General features: G+C 40.0%; 1 protein-coding gene across 1 annotated transcript in view; it reads left to right on the top strand.

The window, feature by feature from the left end:
- Positions 1–19,315, top strand: part of DPY19L1 (dpy-19 like C-mannosyltransferase 1) — a 63,499-nt gene that overhangs the window by 24,497 nt on the left and 19,687 nt on the right. Inside the window, exons 7-13 of the mRNA XM_081147438.1 lie at positions 2,836–2,893; positions 8,799–8,890; positions 10,092–10,191; positions 11,382–11,459; positions 14,177–14,263; positions 16,255–16,314; positions 16,835–16,915. Coding sequence (XP_081003564.1) covers positions 2,836–2,893; positions 8,799–8,890; positions 10,092–10,191; positions 11,382–11,459; positions 14,177–14,263; positions 16,255–16,314; positions 16,835–16,915 — 556 coding nt within the window. The remainder of the gene's footprint in view (positions 1–2,835; positions 2,894–8,798; positions 8,891–10,091; positions 10,192–11,381; positions 11,460–14,176; positions 14,264–16,254; positions 16,315–16,834; positions 16,916–19,315) is intronic.

Genomic DNA, 19,315 nt, shown 5'->3' with positions numbered 1-19,315 from the left:
CAAACAAAGGGCTGTCGGCTGTCTTCTGATTGAATAGTTTTCATTTCCGTCCATGTTTTCATTTCTTCCTCCCCCTTCCTCCGTCCGTTGCCCCCTCCTCTTTCCTCCTTCTCCCCTCTGCGCTCCAGGCGTCCTTGCCCTAAGGTTAGGGACAGGTGCTCCCTCAGCCCAGCCTGCGGGCGGCCCTTCCCCAGCCAGCAGGTGCTGACAGCCTGTCTCTCCACCCAGTGATCCCCGAATTATTCTCTCATGTGCTCTTAGCATTTACACCCGAGAAAACGAGCTCCTGCAGTTATTTAAAAATTATTTTGAATTAACTGTGATTACTTTTTCTCTCTTTGAATGTTGAACTTTGCACATCTCGTCATTCCTTGGTAAACAGAGGGGAAACCCTCAGTGATTCAGGAAGCCTACAGAATCAGAATGTGAGGATCGCTTTCAGTCCACTTCACTGAAGGGTGCAGGAAAAAAGTTATAGAATTATTAAGCGTCAGAACTGAAAACATCTCTTACATTCTTACCTCCTCATTTTATATCTAACGAACTCAGGCCCAGAAGCTGCATGGGGATGTATGAGCAAGTGTAGGTATTTAGCAAGTGTAGTGTTTTAGCAATAGCTGCGTTCATACTTTCTGATAGTTGGTGGTCATGTTGCAGAAGAAACTTTTTTTTTTTTAACTGCCAGGGAATGCTGAAATATCAACTGATCAACTGTAATGGGGAAAAATCAATTTTAAGTACTGTTGTTAGTAGGTCTTTTCTGTTTAGCAAAATGAAATGACCTCTGTGGGAGTCTCTAAGGATTGGAGGGGAAGGAGGGAAATGCTGGGGATACTACTGTAGCATGAGTGGAAGTCACATCATTTCATAGTGACTGTAACTCAGCATTTCGTGTAGATCAGCAGAGCATTAGAGGGTGCCACACAATCCGCCTCTGGTCTGTACTCACGGAGCATGCTGCACCGTAACCTGTATTATGGTGGAACATGAAACAATTCTGAGGTGGGAGGACCTTCGCAGACAGACAGGAAATGCAGAAGAATGGAAAATATTGACATTTCACTACATAAAATGAACCACATAAAAAAAAAAAAAATGATTCCCCTCATCTTTAAATAGGGAAACGGACAGTCCAGTAAGAAAATGGACAAGAGTGTGAACAGGCAACTCCCAGAAGAGAAAACGCACCTTGTCAGAAAACACACATAAAAACACCACAAAAATGGTGCTGTGTACAGTTGGCAGGAAGCACAACTCAGAATAACAGCATGAAAAAGTTGTAGAGTAAAGCACCAATATTTACAGGTACAAGGGTGTAAATCTGTTTAAAATTATTATAGCAAGGGATTGAAAATATGTCTAATGATGGCAAGGGCTGTACTGTGCGATGTCTGACATCTGTCCAAAGAGTGCTATGGGTCACATGTATTGCTTGGGAATGATCTGCAGGATAGATTAATTAGAAAAGGAACAAATTCCAGAGGGAGGTTAGTATGATCACACTAAAATATATGTTTATATCAGTGTATGGGTTAGAGAGAGATTTGGAAGGATGGACACACAAATGCTATTATTGATTAGGTCAGGTGAGTAGGATTAGGGGAGGTGGAAGGAGGAAACCATTTTTTTAAAGTATGCAGACCTCTGTACTTTTTCTCTCGGAATAAGTTCAAAATATCAGAATAAACTCACCTACCCGATTCTTATTTGAAGCCATAAGTCATTCTTCAGCGCTCTAAGGTGTCATCCCTGCACTGACGGCTGGCTTTCTCTTGCCCGCCTGCTGCTCCCGCTGGGCTGTAGTCCTTTTAGGCACCGTTATCTGTCCCTCTATCTCCGTGACCCATCGCTTCAGCTACTTGCTGGCCAGTGTGCTGTTCCTTTCCCCTTTGTATGTCACTGTGCCAGTCCTGGTTGATAACCAGTGTGGGGGGAGTCACTCAGTCCCACCATTCATGTCCCTGTGGATTTGTGGTCTTGGACTTCAGTGGATCCTTTAAAGACGGCCGCGGCGCCTCCCTTTTCCCTCCTTACCTGGCTCCTTAAAGGCAGGAGGTGGCCGCAGGCCTCCACCGCGGCCTCTTCCTCGAGCCGCAGGTGGCCGTGTCCCCGCCCGCGAGCCCCCCTCCCGTGCACCCGTCGGGCCTGTGCCGCCGCCTGTGCCCCTGACCGCGCGCTGCGGCTCGGGCTGCGGAACCCGGAAGGCGCAGACTTGCCGGAAGGCGCACACTTGCCGGAAGGCCCAGACTTACTTACCCGGAAGGCCCAGACTGACTTACCCGGAAGGCCCAGACTTACTTACCCGGAAGGCCCAGACTGACTTACCCGGAAGGCCCAGACTGACTTACCCGGAAGGCCCAGACTGACTTACCCGGAAGGCCCAGACTTACCCGGAAGGCGCAGACTTGCCGGAAGGCCCAGACTTACCCGGAAGGCGCAGACTTGCTGGAAGCGGAAGTGAGCGTGTCTGTAGAAAGGCGGCTGGGCGGGGCGGGCCCTCCAACTTCACCGCTGGCATCCTTTTCCGTGCTTCCCTCCCCTTTCCCGAGTGTCTGCCATGTGGCCCAAGAAAAAGGGTCAGAAATGCCAAAGGGCACAAATAAACGTGCCGCCCCAGAGTCAAGGCCGAAGGAAAAGACGGGGGCCCGGGGCGGGTAACGTGGCGCGGAGGAGGCCTCCCTGCCCGCGTCGGAGGGAGACGGGTCTAACTTTGTTAAAATCAAGCTCCTTTTGACGACACCGACGCGGACCCCGACGCCGGGAGGAGGTAAGTCGCGCGGGCGGGCCCCGCGGGGCGCCGGGCCCCCTCTGAGCCCCGTTTTCTCCCTCTTGCAGCGGCAGCCGGCTGGGGGGCGCGCTCACGGTGCTCTGCTTCTTCTTCAACCACGGCGAGGTAGGTGGGCGGCCGCCTCGCGTCCCGGGGCTCTGCCCCTGGAAACACGCTGGTTCCGATAGTCACGTACTTACAAACACGTTGGATTTCACTTACAGAAATGCAGGGTTTTTGTTAAGATTTCATGTCTCAAATCTCCAGCAGTGTTCTTTCAGTGTTTGATCTTATTTTGATTCAAGTTTTAAACACTAGCACTGATTGTAAGTTAAGTTTCCATGGTCGCTGCAGCTCTGATGTGATGTGTGCATGTGTCCCAGCGAGCTGAAGAAACCCTGGTCTCTTCCAGCGTTTATGTAACTTAACTGAAAGCTCAGCTCTTGGCTGCAACAGACGTACCAGCCCCTGCGCTGTAGCAGACACAGTCGTGGGCATAGTCAACGTCTCTGGGGGGATCTCTTTCTGTTGTAGGAGCCACATTGTACAATTCTGTTTTAATGTATTTATATTAAACTTTGATGTACTTCTAATGTCCTTTGTAGAATATTTTATTATAGTTACACATTTGCACATACCGACGGACTTTCTCAGGAGACGGCGTGGTAGAAAGCATAGGCTCTGGATCCACTCTACCTGTGTTCAAATCCTGGCTGCCGTTTGGTAGCTGAGTGACCTGGACAAGTCCTTTACTCTCACTCGCCTTAGTTTCCTCTTTGTAAGTGGGCACAAGGTGTTACCATCTCATGGGATTACTGTGGCCATTAAATGGATTCATGTGTGCAGTGCCTGGAACCATGTTTGACACCTAGTAACTGCTATGTAACTGTTAGTCTGTATTATTATTATTACTCACTTAGTTTAGATTAAAGAGGAATATAAATTCAAAGTGCCAGTGAAATCCTTTCACTAAATGGGAGTTGTAATTGAATGTCTAGTAATATCTCTGTCCAGGTTTCTTTCATGTTGAGTAAGGTTCTGTGTGAAGGAAAAGGAAAGATCAGCTTGCCTGTGTGTTTATACACTAAGTGGCAACAGTCTTTGAAAATGCACATGTCCCAAAACTCTACAAGTCGTTACTCTAAAGCTTAACAGTGCGGTCAAGGTGGGGCTTGTTAAGTACTCAGTGGGTGGTTGATAGATATGGAACACATGCTTCATATTTAATCACAGAACTTCAAAGCCAGAATGACCTTATGGAGTAGAGCGTTTGACAAACGACTGCAACATAACCAGTTAATTGGTTTGGTCTGAGTTTTGAGCAAAAAACAAGGAATTATTTGGCTCTTTTTGACTGTGGATGCTGCTCAGTGTCATAGTGTGGACAGTACTGTAAGAATGACCCAAGAAACAGGAAGTAACCGCCAGCCATGAGAGAGAGAGGCATTGAGCCTTCATATGTTACCCCGGAGGGAAGGGATTACTGAAAATCTGTACAGTTTTATTAACCAGTCATCTCAGTAATTTCAAAAAAAATTTAAAAATTTGAAGCCAAGATGTAGTTTTAAAGACTGCCGTCTGTTAAGCAGAAAGGTCTACTATGTTACCCTCAGTGTTAGGGGTTCTTAATTCCCCATCTTATGTTCTTACAGTTTTGATACTCATGGAGCATGAACATCATTCCTTACAAAGTCCTTCCAGTTTTTAACAAGGAAATTCAGACTATTCAGCTCATTTCTCAGGCTGATAGATTTTTAAAATATTTTTCAGCTACTTGGTATATTTATTTAGACATGCTTATTTATCACTTCCTACTTAGGAAAAGGTGAACTCAATGTGATTAGAATTGTGGTTTTACTGAAATAGTCAGAGATCATTGTACTTGCATCGGCAAGTGTAGCTTAGGGTAGAAAAATGACCATTTTGAATAATGACATATTAAAATTGAGAGCATAAATTGAAGTTTTGGGTAATATAATGGTGAGAACTCAAGGAACTGAAAACTGTTTTATTATGATTTTGTATTCATTTTGTTTTCAGGTTGTGAGATTTTTAGACCTTGTTTTTTTTTCTTTTCTGACTTAATATGTTGCCTAGCGTATCTGATTTTTGTATGGGGAGAGGCTCCAACTCTGACTTGCCTGTTCCTGCAGTTAGTGAGCTTTCCTGCAGTGCCACGGTGCTCTGCTCACTGGAATTGCTGGTGGCTTACTAATTGGTACCCTTCTTTCTTAGGAGAGCTATTTTAACCGTGAGAGCAAGTGGTTTATGTGCCAGAAAATAGTTGTGAATTGTGACTTGCTTTTAAGTTCTGTTTCCATTACTTAGTTTGCTTTGTACTTGAGTCTAAGATAGTATATGACATACTTTTAAAAATAATCTTTCTCTCAGATGGTTTTACAAGGGAAAATTTTTGCCTGAACAAAATAACTACAAAATATATAATGTAAAAGGGTTACCCCAATTATTTAAAACAGAATTTTAAATCTGAAACGTGAAAATTCAATAAAGGAACTATTAATTGCTCAGAGTAAACATTGATGGTATTGAGGTTATACATTTCATAATAAAATTATGCAGATTATTTCATTTATCTAGTTTTCCCCCCCAATGTTGATTCTGTCCCTATTGAGAGTTTCTGCTAAGATGAAAGCTCACAGTTTTGCTCTGCCTTAAAATGCTTCCTTATTGTGAGATAAGATGCATGCAGCAGGCTTAACGCCCCAGGACTCAGCAGGATATGGATTGAAAAGCATTTAGATCAGTATATAAACAAACTAAATATTTTTTTACCAACTATGTTAGAAATTTATTATATGTGAAATAGGCTTGTTTTGCTTTTTCATGATGAGATTTAAAAGAATTATCAATCATGACTGACGGTGTTTTATATAAACCATGTTCACAGATATAAAAATATGCACATAGGAGGAGGAAAATCCGTTTCTACTTTTTTTAAACCAAAGTAATTCAGAGTATATAAAGGGATTGCTTTAGAGGCATATCTAATTTCCCTTTTTATTTCCCATGACATATTTTTCTGACTATATTAGTTTCTTAAATATTTTTGAACTGAACTGATATGAAAATAAAAGTATAAATGTATCTATTCCTAATGACTTTTTGGCATAGTTATGTTATTTTTATAAGATTTGGAAAGAAATTCTCAGAACACTTTGAAAACAGTCTCATTCGTCTTTATAATATTCTTATTTGGCAGATAAGTAGTAAATAATATTCTAATGTGCATTGAAGTGGAAGCACTAAAAGGTTAAGTGTTTGGCTCAAGGTTGCTAAGCAGAGAGAGGATTTAAAATTTCCCAACTAACCAGTAATCTCTCCAGACTTCTCTGAACACATGTATGTCGTAGATAGGGCATAGGATTTCAGTGACACCACCACCGTTGATCTTTTCCAGCTGAAAAGTCCAGAAATCTTTCCTTGTCAATTTGTGGGATTTTTCTCCTTTTCTCTCTCTCTTTTTCTTTCTTCCTCCTTCCCTTTTCCCTCTTTAGTGATGGTGAGGTTTTGGCCAGGACATTTATTCGGGGTCTTCAGTTTATTCAGCTCAATTAAAACAACACCTGAGAGCCTGCTGTATGCCAGGTACTGGTAGAATCTGGGTGTGTGTCAGAGGGTAAAACAAAGATCTCGACCTTGTGGATAGTTGTGTGAAGGTGGGACTGTCTCCTGCTTAAGGTGGAGAGTGCCAGCTTATTGGGGAGTATTGAGGAGGCCATTGTGACAGGAGCAGAGAGTGGAAGGGATAGGGCCAGAATTTAGCAATAGGAGCTGGGATGTGGAGGGAGCCGATCTGTTGTCCTGGTCGGTCATTGTGAATTTCAATTGGAGCAGATGCAAAAACCACTGGAGGTTACTTGCAGAAGAGTAACATCAATGAAATACTTTTTGCATTAATTTGGAAAATAGTGTAAGTGCAAGATGTATTATTTATTCAGGCTATTGAGTGGTGTACCTATGGATTTGTGAATTGACATTAAACCTAGTTTAACTCTGAAAATCCAAAAAAAAAAAGTGTGCTAATCTTTGTTGGGAATGAATCTGTGGGTGTAGAGTAGAAAAATAGCCTACGGTGTCCTTCCTGACCTGGTCCCTGCTGGGTCTTATCATTTTGCAGGCTGTTTTCTTTTCAGTTCTATAGTCCTTCCTCCTTTTTTCCCAGGAAGGACTGTTCCTTTTCCTTCCTCAGGGCCTTTGCACATGTTGTTCCCTATGCCCTGAATGATTCCCTTCCCTTTTATCTCCTAACCAGTGCCTAATTAACTTCTTGTCATCTTTGACAACTGGACATTTCAATTAGGGTTTTATTGGTGTCCTTCATGTCTTCCTGCAGACCTGGGATAATTTCACTTTACTCTTAAGAACTTTATCTAGCATTGTGATGATCTGCTGCCATTAAATTCTCAAAATGCCCTTATTTTTTGAATTGCATTTTTGCCAGATAAGATTTCTAGGTTGATAGCTTTATCTTTCAGCACTTTAAATATGTCATTCTATTGTCTTATGGCTTCCATTGTTTGCTAAAAAGTCCGCTGTCACTCTTATCGTCACCCTGAATGTTATGTGTTGCGTCTGTGGTGGCTTGAAGACATTGTTTTTATATTTGATTTTTATTGGTTGATGTTGATGAACTTAGATGTGGTTTTCTTTGTATATATCCTGCTTAAGACTCACTGTACATTTTTGTTCTGTTTTTTTAAAATCAGTTTTGGAAAACTTTTAACAATGTCTTTTTCAAATATTTTGTCTTCCGTTATCTCTTTTTTTTGAGGATTCCAATTCCGTGTATGTTTAACTTTTGATGTCCCACAGGTTTGTTACACTCTCTTCCTCTTTCTTTCTTCATTTTCTTTCTTTCTTTGCCTCTGTTTGGAGATTTTCTTTTGCCATGTCCCTGAGTTCACTGATACTTTATTCTGATACCTTCAGTCCACTATTCAGCTCATCCAGTGAGTTTTCATTTTAGATATTATGAGTTTCAGTTTTATAATTTTATTTTTTAAGTTTTCATTTGTCTGTTGAGAATTCCCATCCATTCACCCATTCTATCCACCTTTCTCTATAAAATTTTAATCTTAATTATTATAATTAGTTTAAGTCCCTGTCTGCTAATTCCATTTATGTTATTGTGAATTTAATTCTATTGGCTAGAATTCACCTCTTGCTTGTGTTGCTATAGTCTTTAAAGGAGCCCTGCTTGACTTAAAAGATGTAATGATTTCTTCTGGTGTGATTAGCTCAGTTGTAGTAATACCAGATTGTTTATGTTTAAACCAGTGCAGTTTTTTAAAGTTGAAAGATGGGCTTGTTAATACGTTTATATACATGCAGGAAAATGATTGAGCTTGACAACTGGGAGAGTACATTATGTAATTAAGTCTAAAGTAAGCTGTTCCGAAAGGTTTGTACTTGACTATTTCAGGACTTTTGTTATTTTATTGGATCCTTTGTGCCACTTTTAAATATTCCGCAGCCAAAGGTAGCTTGGACAAAGAAGTGAAAACAAAAATGGAGTGTTCCTTTTAGCAGCATTGTAGATAAAAATGCTAACACTGACTACAAAGAGTTTCAAAGTCTCAGTTATAGTTTTGCTGAAATTTATAGAAAGAAGAGAAACTATAGTCAGTTTATACAACCAATTCAAATGAGATGTTTTTCATTTTGGCAGAACAGTTTCTGCTGGTACTTTCCCCACTTTCCTTTTGGGCTGCAGTTGAAAGTTTTTGGTATTTGGTTGTTGACAATTCACGATGTTAGTATTTCACGGGATCTGTGCTGTCTCTCTCCCACTCAGTAATGTTCTCACTTCCCAGTTTTGCTCTTGGTGGAAATTTAGTAGCTTGTTTGACAACACACCACTTAAATTATGTGTGAAAAAACTTCTCTTTTAAAAAAAAAAATATATATATATCTTTATTGATAGCTTCCCTTTGTAGTTAGAAATGGCAGCTTTCAGGTGGTATGTCTTAACAAAGTTAGCAAATAGGCCTTACACCATAACTCTTTTCAGTGCACCCGAGTGATGTGGACACCGCCTCTCCGAGAGAGCTTCTCCTACCCCTTCCTCGTGCTGCAGATGTTGCTCGTGACTCACATTCTCAGGTGACTTTGACCTGTCTTTGATAGTGGTTCTTTGTTTTGCATTGAATAACTTAAGCTAGAATGTTTAATCTTCTGTAATAAAAGCAGTCAGTATAATAACTAAGAGGATGGGGTATTAGGTTGAGTTCAGGAGCAATGGGAAAATGCTTTACTTTGGAGAGTGGCTTTCACTGTGACCTACAAGAAAGAGGACATTTTACCTTGCGACCTAGTATTCTCATATGTGAGTATATACAGACAGCTCAAACAAGCTTCATGGAATAGAGCCCTTATTATGTAGGATGCAACCATGCATTTTTTTTTCACTCTACTACATTAAAAAATTGCTGGTTCTTGTCTAATAAATTAATTTTGTAACTCATTAATGAGTTACCTGGAGTTTATAAATACTCAACTTAGGGGCATGCTAGTAAGAGCTGTGTTGGAAGAACACAGGAATGTCCTGTGGTGAAGGGATACTTAGGAAATAAAGGAAGGTGCTCAGTGCATCTTTTCTTCTAAGGATGTCTTTCTCTGTCCAATGGGCACGGCTTGTGCCCTCTGGATGTTAACACGAGCACTTTACTGTGTGAGGATGGTAGGTGTGTTGGAGGCTTTGCATTGGTCACTGATTCGGGAGGAAACTGGTTCTTAAAACTAACATGAAAGATAAAAACACTTCACCACCCTAAAAGTCCCCTAAATTACAAGTAGGACCAAAGTCAGACATCTACAGGAGGCTTCAGAGCTACCTGCGTGGCGCCCTCTTCTCCACTCTGTGTCCTACCTGTGTGGGGCCTGCTTTCTCCCACATTCTCCCAGACTGGGTTCTTGCAGGACATGGCTGCAGAATCCTGAGCACTTAGATGTGTTATTTCCAATGGGTTTTCAGAGCATCCTCTGTCTCTCCGACTGAGGGGAGCATTAAATACGTTAGATTATGAATTTGCCAAATACAGTTAAAAAAAATTCAGTGGGTATGCCGACCCAGGTGCCCTCTCTCTCTTTGGCAGGCTTTGTTTTTATAGTAATAATGGGTATTTACTTTTCATAGAAAGTTGTTGTAATTGAGGGTCAGGAGGGGTAATTTCTAACCCCTTGGTTCACTTTGTCCAGTTCGTGTTATAACCAGATCATGTTTAGAGATTGTAGTTTGCCGCAGTTGGGAGCCACGCTAGAACAGCCGTGGTTAAACTCATTCATCCGTATTTATCTTCTCAAGGGCCACGAAACTCTGTCGAGGGAGCTTGATTGCACTGTGCGTTTCCAATGTGTTCTTCATGCTCCCGTGGCAGTTCGCTCAGTTCGTACTCCTTACTCAGGTAAGTGCTTCTGTTTCTAAACTGAATCAAGCTTCGTGCATTTAATCACATGAACTCATTTGTATAAAATTATAGAACTGAGACGTCATGCGATTCTAAGTCTAAAATGTTTTTTAGTTAATCCTTGTAAGCAGAGTTCAGGGTAGGGAAGTACGTAAGATTTGCTTATCTATGGGAGTTAATTATTTGCGTCCCAGTAGAACGCAGGGAACTCTTGTTGGTGGGAGTGCCTGCCTTCGTTATTCAGTATTTGTTAGTGTTTAGAGAGGGCGAAGGCTCGGACTCTAGGTGTTTCTCTTAGGCAGATGCCCTGCTTTATGACCACGGATATAGGTCATGCAGGATAGCTCAGGGTAGGCGGCTGATGGGAAGTGTGCGTGGATTGTTCGGAGAGAGACCACTTGGTGGGGGAACTTGGATCCCATGGTTAGGTGTCCAGCTGTTTGTGTAGTGGGAGGAGCATGGGCTCCCCTGGGAAGTCCTTGCTCGGTGAAGAGGGTGGGAGGCATCATTTGATGTAATACCTGTATTTTACTAGTGGTGCACATTCCTCAGTCAGTCCATCTGACCCCGGCCCGCCTAGATGTCTTGGTAGAGACATACACAGTTTTCTTCAAAACGCTACAGAAAGTTAAAAATACCTTTGTAGCGAAAGTACTTCTAATTTGAAATTTGATAAATTTGAGAATAACTAACACGTGGATATTTATGAAAGGACACTAATGGAGGTACTTGTAAGCGTGGCCCACAAGCAGAACTTAATGTATTTTATACACATGCGTTACATGATTATTTTTGAGTTTAATGTACCGTCTTCAATTATGTACTCATCTTTGTGTTATAATTAAATTTTCATTATTTTTGGACTGGGCAGCACACTTAGTAATTGTACATGTTGACAGTAGAGTCGCCAGACATTGAGATGAGTGTTGCTTTGGGTAATCCACAAAGGAGATGATTTGAATGGCTAATTGAGAGCTGTGTATGGGAAAGAAGTCAGCCAGAGTTTGCTATGTTAATATATTGAACATATTAAATAACAAATTGGTAGGTAAGAAACTAAAGACTGACTTTCAAAATAAATATAAGTCAATTTGAAACAACAATAAAATAATCTTCTAAAAAAGTTCTTTTAGCTAGTCATTGTATATATAATTTTTATTTTTAACTTAATTTTTTTTCAATTTCAGATTGCTTCATTATTCACAGTATATGTTGTGGGATACATTGATATATGCAAATTACGGAAGATCATTTATATACACATGGTAATGGCTTTTAAATTTGTTTTTTTCGTTTGAATTTGACCTTAAAACAAGCTCCTGATTAGTAGTCGATTGTTCATGGTTGAAACTGGTCGTACCATGATTCTGTAACTAAAACGAGTGTCATTCACGACTGTGATATAATTAACAGGCCTGTTTTAAATAGGCCACGAGGAGTTTTAATTTGGGTCGTATTATCTGCTTTGAGGCTGGGCCTGACTTGCACGTTATCGCTAAAAGAGGTAATTCACGAAAGAGAAACAGAGAATGCTGTCCTGTCTGGAGCCTTCTGTCGTGGAATGTCATTTCCTGAGCACCCACTGTCCAGGCACATGGAGCATACCAGTGCCTGGAGCTGCAGGATCCCAGCCTGCATGCTGATTACATCCTGGTAGTGTGGAGGAAGGAGGGAAGATGGGATCAGTGATAAATACAGTAAAAGGGTAATTGTACAGTGTGTTAGGAGGTGATAGGACTGCAGAAAGAAGGAAAGGACAAGCCACAGCGCCTCGGAGATCAGGAGTGCCAGGGTCAGGGTGGGAGATGGTGGTGTCAGATGAGGTAGTCAGGGCAGGTCTTACTGAGATGGGGAGTGGAGCAGAGATTGGAAGGAGGAGGAGAGGAGCGAGCTAAGCAGATACCATGGAGAGGAATATTCTGGGTGGTGTAACTGCCTGGATGGGTGATTTTCATGAGTGTTTATTCTTTAAAAACATTTGTCTTCTTTTTGTCATTAGTTCTTATAATTTTGATGCTTTTTTCCTACAACTTTAATGTTTATAATATGCCATTATTATTTTTTATTCTCTAATAATTGATGCATATAAAAGGACATTTTATATCTGGAGAAGTTATGAACAAAGTTATGAAATGAGCAGCCGTGAGCTACCTTCCAGTTGAAAACTGGAACCATCATTACTCGGAAGCCCTTGTGCCCTGGACACATCCTGTCACTCCTCCTAGAGATGACCACTGTCCTGACTTGTCAAATTACAATTGACTTGCTTTTCTTCGTGACTTTGCCACACGCATTCCTAAACAGTACACAGAATAGGCAAGGGTAGGGTTACAGTGTTGAGGACGTGAAACACAGATTTCATTCTTGTGTATTTGTTATTAGTTTCCGTATGAACAACTGTAAACCTGCTTTTGCCCACCTATTTTTATTACTAAATATTAGTATTGTTTTTAAGGTTTGTAAAAATCGTATACTTTTATGAGACTTATATTTTTACTCAGGATTTTGAGATTTGTGTGTTACTAGAGTTTAGACATTTTCTTGCCTTTATATTTTCCATTGTATAAATAAAGCACAATTTATTTATCCATTTTCTTATTGAAAGACACTTAGGTTTCTTTCTTCTTTTTTTTCTCTTATGAATAATGCTGTGCCTTTTTACACATGCCTCCTGGGGTGTACATGTTGAGTTTCTCTAGGGCTTTTACATAGTTGTAGACTTCTGGGTGGTAAGTTAAATTCATGTTAAACTTCATAATTTAATACTGCATGGTTTTCACAAGTGATTAGACTACTTCAGACAGTAATGTAAACAGTTCAGATTTTTCTGTATCCTTTTATATTTTGTCAGTCTCATAAGTATAAAATGGTATCCTCTGGCCTTAATTTGTGTTTTCTCATTCAATAAAGGTGACCATCTTTTGGAATGTGTGTGGATCCTCTGTGTTTCCTTCTTTGTACATTCCTATTCATATCTTTTACCAGTTTTTCTCTTTTGTCTAAGGGCAGTGGCATCTGTTTTGTTCACTGCAGCGTAATGCACTATTTTCATTTTTTGTTTATTTTTTTATTTTTTATTTTTAAACCTCACCAGAGGAGATTTTTTTCCACTGCTTTTCAGAGAGAGTGGAAGGGGGAAGAGAGGGAGGGAGGGAGGGAGAGAGAGAGAGAGAAACAGCGATGTGAGAGAGACATCAATTGGTTGCCTCCTGCATGCACCCTGACCAGGGGATTGGGCCTGCAACTGAGGTACGTGCCCTTGGGTGGAATCGAACCCAGGACCCTTCCATCTGCAGGCCGACGCTCTAACCACTGAGCCAGACTGGCCAGGGCCTTCATTGTTTACTTTGATGCTCGAGTTCCCCATTGGGCCAACTTCAGGCTGGCTTCTTTGTCCTTTTAACTAGTCCTCATTGTGTGTACCTTTACTTAATCAATTTCACTCCTAGTGATTTATCCCATAAGTGTGTTGACATATATGTAAGATATACACAGAAGGATGTTTATCATAGCAGGGTTTGTAATAGAAAAAACGAAATACCAGAACCAAACTGGAAAGCTCTGCAGGGTTCAGGAGTAGTCTGAGGACTGGCTGATGAAATTATGGTGCCATTCTGGAGTGGAAAGCTTTCATTTATTCCACAGAGTGAATTGGATTGGTTTGGATTGATATGAAGCTCTCTGAAACAAATTAAGAGTAAAATCAAGCAATAGCTATGGGTTAAGTTTCCATCTGTGGTGTTTACAAAGTAGAAACTAGGATTTGCACAGGTGACTACCTGGAAGGGTATACTGGGAACTGCCAGTAGTGGCGATCTTTCAGGTTTCGAAGCGCGGGTTAGGACATGGGCTGTTTTTGTTGTGAGTTCCCTTTTGAACAGTTTGAACTGTGTTTATCATGGGCATGTGCAGTTTCCGGGATAATCATCAATTTTGGTTTTGTTTTCTGTGCATTAATTATATTTTTCTTGGCTTTTTCCAGATTTCTCTTGCACTTTGTTTTGTTTTGATGTTTGGAAACTCAATGTTACTAACTTCTTATTACGCTTCCTCTTTGGTGATCATTTGGGTAAGTGTTCTTTAAGCACATGGCTGTTTTTGAAATGAATGGTTTATCAGTGTATCACTGGCTTGGGGTTTTGTATAAGAAGCGTCTCAGTGTTTTACTGAACCCGTCTGTGTATGATCGAGTAGCTAAGTCCTCCCTCCCAGAGCAGGAGAGAAACACAACAGAGGTTAATACTGGAAGCGCAGCACCCTGCCTCCTTGTCTGACTTGCCTCGTCTTTCTCTTTCCTCGTCTTTCCTGTCACCTCAGTTTTGGTCCCGGGGTTCATTTCTTTTGCCTTTTGCCCTCTCCTCTTTCAGTTTTTATCCAATTCCTGCTCCACCCTCGGGCCCCCTTCCTCCCTGGGGCGTCTCCCAGCAGTCTCTCCCCCTCGGTCCACCGGATCAGAGGCCTGAGGCGTTGGTGTGCTTTTTAGGGTTTCTCCCCGTGTTTATTTGTATAAAATAGTCGGATAGTTTAGCTCAGGTGGTGACTGAGGTATAGTTCCTTGAATCGCTACAGATGCAGATTATTAGGAGAACAAACAGCGAAGAGCCACCTAACTCTTTTGCCTCTTTGGTAGAATGACTTTCTAAATAGAAATTTTCCTGAATTTAAGGACTTCAGAGGTGGTTATGTCTTTTTTAATCAATGGGCTTCACCATTACAATGTTTTGCAACCCTAAGAAGAAAGAAATTCCTCTATTTTAACACCAAAGCATATTGTCCTCTCAATTGAAATGTATTCAACTTCTTGAATAATCATTTAGTTTCTCAGACTCCTTGGCTTTCCTGATTTCTAGAACCCATTAGCAGGTAACATTTATTTAAGATCTTATTTGTCCCATTTTACAAGTAGCACTTTTTTAAGATCTTATTTCCCAGGATCTGCCGCTTCCCAATCTGGACCAATACCCTCTTCAGGTTGTGTGACTCAAGTATGCTTGGTCCCAGAAATTAGCAGTTAGCCAAAATTCATTGATGGAGTTGCTGTGCTTTGAGACTAATGATAGTTTTCATAGTTAGTGAATCCTGCTTGTAACTAGGAAATGTGAACATGTACTCGATTCTCTATTTACACGTGTGCAGGGGCAAGTCCTGCTATCACTCAGCTTAAAGTCCATGCCTCTTGGGGCCCATGTCCAGGAAGCCATTGGATGGCAGATGCGTGTCAGTGACATCTAACCTGAGTACATTTTGCAGGAAATTCCCCTTCATTCAGTTGAGCACCTGCAGGGTGTCAGATCACCTACTAGGTGCCTGACACTGAGGTGTGTCGTAGGGATGAATGGTGCATATTTATGTATATAAATTTCACATATTTTGTTGTATAAAAATAAGTGATACCAACAGTTACAGAATATAGCATGTTTTTGCATATTTAACCATAAACAAGCATTTGCCTACTTTTATTTATAGTTATCATTTTGAAACCTGAATCTTAACACATTTTGTGTTCGCAGATACTCAGAAACTTCCGAAAAGATTTAATTTGAGTTCATATGTTTACGTTTTGAACTCTAAGCATATGTTTGCCAGGTTTGAAGTAGATTAGATCCCTATAGGGTATTATCTTTTTGGAGTTTATTATGTACTTGGCAAGAAATAAGATTCGATAGGGAAATATTTAGTTGATCCATTAAAAACTCATTTGTAGTTTATCCTAAAAGTTAATATTTAACTTAAGAAAAATCTTATGACTGTAAGACATCTGTCTAAAATTCTGAATTTATTTTATACTTCTTGGTTCTTAGGTAAATCAGAGATATAAAATCACTCACAAAAATTAATATATGGTGATTCTGTTTTCAGCTTTATGAAGTCGCTAACTGACCTTATCTACTTTGGTTAAAATTGGGCTAGTACTTGACATCATTGGGCTTGTGGTGATGCTCCATGAAACATTGACAGTGTGCTGGATTTTAGATTCTAAAGAGTCTTACAATTTAGAAGTGCTTTCTGGCACTTCATTTATAAGTATTAACTGTATGCTGTGTTATTTTCTCCATGCAGGGTGTGCTGGCAATGAAACCATATTTCCTGAAAATAAATGTATCTGAACTTAGTTTATGGGTAAGAATCAGTTTGTTTGAATGCATACGTTTTCCCTCTCTAAACTATGTTATCGATTTTATGTTTTACTTTTAAGGAAATGATCTATTAGGTGCAGGGGATCTAACAGTTTTATTACAAATTTTAATGTTCCAAATTACCCTCTTCATGACGCAAGTCAAGATTAATATTTGATAGGTAGTTAAAGAATTCCAGTTTTATTTATTATCCATGTTTTTTCCTAAGGAGTGGTGCATGTGTAAAAAACTCTCAGTAGGAGGGGACTTCAACTGCAATTGCTGTATAAATCTTCTATATAGTATATTTTTATAATAAAGTTGTATGTTTATATTATTTTCAGTAATAGCCCCTTGATTTTGGAGTAACATTTTAATTTAAGGTGCACTTTTTTAGCATTTTCTCTTGGATGCAGAGTTATTTATTTGACATGTGATCAATGATTTTTTCTTTCTAGACTGTGTCTAGAAATGGCTATATAGAGCATCAGCTTGCTATTGTTTTGTTATGTTTTCCTTTGTAGGTCATCCAAGGATGTTCTTGGTTGTTTGGAACTGTCATACTCAAGTATTTGACATCTAAAATCTTCGGCATTGCAGATGACGTAAGTGCATTTTCTGCTTCAACTCGAAAGACTTGAAAGGAATCTAACAGGCTAAAAACCAGTTTACTTGGGTTATTAAAATACCACTATTTAAGCCAAATTCCAAGATGAAGTCTATTCATCTTTATTTTACCTATTTATTACAATAGAAGGTAAATATGACTATAGTCTGTATTATTCAAAATTAATTTTTTAGTACAGTTTTTATATTGGTTTTTCCGTATCACAAAGATTACAAAATTTTAAAACAGGAAAGCTCTGGAGACTTAAGCTCATACCTGAAGGTCTCTGCAGTCCTTTTCTGCTGGTGCCTTTATGGCCTTCTTTGTCACAGATAAAGATGCTATCCTCAGAGTCTCCTAGACTGTTGATCATATTACAGTCTTTTTCTTTTTTTGCCTCAGTTTTCTGTTCAGTGCTTTGAAAAGTTTATGAGCCTTATATGTAATGTATTCCAAGTTAGTTGTATTAAGAGAAATTTTCATTGCTGTTGTTTTGGTATTTGGGTAGGAGAGAAAATAAAATGAGAATTTGCTTTATAACGCTAAGGATTCTTTCTACCATAATTTTGCTTTCCCTGTTTTACTGTGCTGCTTAGTAAGGAAGAGGTTAGGGTCGGAGGTGCGTGGGCAGAAAATAGCATCTCAGACGATAAATTAAGAAAAATTGAATTTATCTAAGGAAAAGGGGATGGGGCATGGAGATACCCAAAGGGAAGGGCTGCACAGCACAAAGCCGAAGGGTGTTGGGTCCTTGATGCAGCAACAATGTACTTGGGACCGAGAGACCAGGAAGAGCCCAGAAGCAGCAGCAGGAGAGCCTGGCTGGGCTGCTCCGGCCACTGAGAAGTCAGACAAGAGGGGCCTTGGAGACAGGCCCGGGGGCAATTAGAATAGGAGCTTGTTTAAATCAGTAAAGAAATTACCAAGAGCTCTCACAGCGTGGATTCGCGAGTGCCGCCTGCTGCAGGGACACGGAGTCGGAGCTCCTAGCAGCCAGCAGCAGGTGAGAGGAAAGGTGACCGAGCCACCGGGACACACATAGTGAGCAGGAAGAAAAGCGAAGGAGCCCAGTCCTCGGGTTACAGAATCTGTTGCCTCACGGGGAAGACAGGCCAGTTAAGGTGTTGATTCAGGTTAAAAGTTTTGCATATATGTGAAATGGTCTTTTATGTTTTTTATTTAAACTTCCTTATTTGGATTTGGAAATAATATTGTATGTTAATATTTTCAAAGCACCACTTTTTTAAACCCCTCTTCGGCTTTGTGGTGCTTCCCTTTGTCACCAGTGCTGTCAGCTTCCTTTCCTTGTTTCTTTGGGCTCATTCTGTAGCTTTTCAAATGCTTGGGGGAAAGTGCATGGGTCTTGTTTTCAATGTTTCTTATTTTCCAATAAATGCATTTAAAACTATAAATTTCCATATAAGCAATACTTTTCTGTGTATCTTACAAATGAGTTTTATTATGATTCTCTTTTTAACCTTAAGGTTAAGTTTTATGTTACTTATTTTCCAGCCAAAAAGATTTTAAAAGCCCTTTCTAGTTATCATTTTCCAATTTCATTGCATTTATGATTAGAAAAATATAACATTGCGGTGTAGCATGCGAACTTTTTTTAAAACATTTTACTTTTTGAGGATAACGTGTATTCTCCCTTTGTGAAGTTCGTATTCTGTGTTTGTGAGCTTATTAATAATATTCAGATTATATATTAATGTTTGTCTGCTTTTTCTAGTTTAGAGAGAAATATTTAACATTTCTATTGAACACTGGCCACTTACCTGTTTCTTCTACAGTTTTTAGGTTGTTTTCTTTTACATAAATTGAATCTATTCTGTTAAATATAAATATGATTTGTATGATCATGCTTTGCTGTTCATTTTACCAGCGTATGATGTCATCCAGTCTTTCCTATATTCTGGCTTGAATTCCGTTTTGTGGAACATCACAATTGCTCACCCAGGTGTCTTTGGCTCAGTCTCTGGCATTTCTTGTTCCTCCTTCTGTTTTCAACCTTCCTGCACACTTTGGTTAAGTGCATCTTTTATAGACAGTATAGTATTGGATTTTCCCCTCTTAAATCCAGTTTGAGCATCTGTTCTTTAATGAGTGAAGTTAAGCTCTTTACTTATATGGCAGACAATTTTCATTCTATTGGGCCTGTTTCTTTCATTTTATTTGGGATTTCCCAACTATTTTTCTTGCTTTTTAGGTTTTTTCTCCTTTTCATTGGACAGATGGTTTTCTTATGCTGTTGTAGGTGCTCCCTATTGATTTTTTAAGCTTATTAGCACACGTTTCTTCTCCAGCGAAAGAGCATTCTGAAATTTTCAGCACGTCCCCCCCTCCAGTCCCTCCTCCTCCTGACCCTGTCATTAGATACCACTGGGGATTTTAGTTA

This window comes from Miniopterus schreibersii (assembly GCF_964146895.1).
Source record: "Miniopterus schreibersii genome assembly, chromosome: 9".
NCBI lineage: Eukaryota > Metazoa > Chordata > Mammalia > Chiroptera > Miniopteridae > Miniopterus > Miniopterus schreibersii.
Note: the sequence above shows the minus strand (reverse complement) of the source record. Positions and strands in the feature narration are given on the sequence as shown.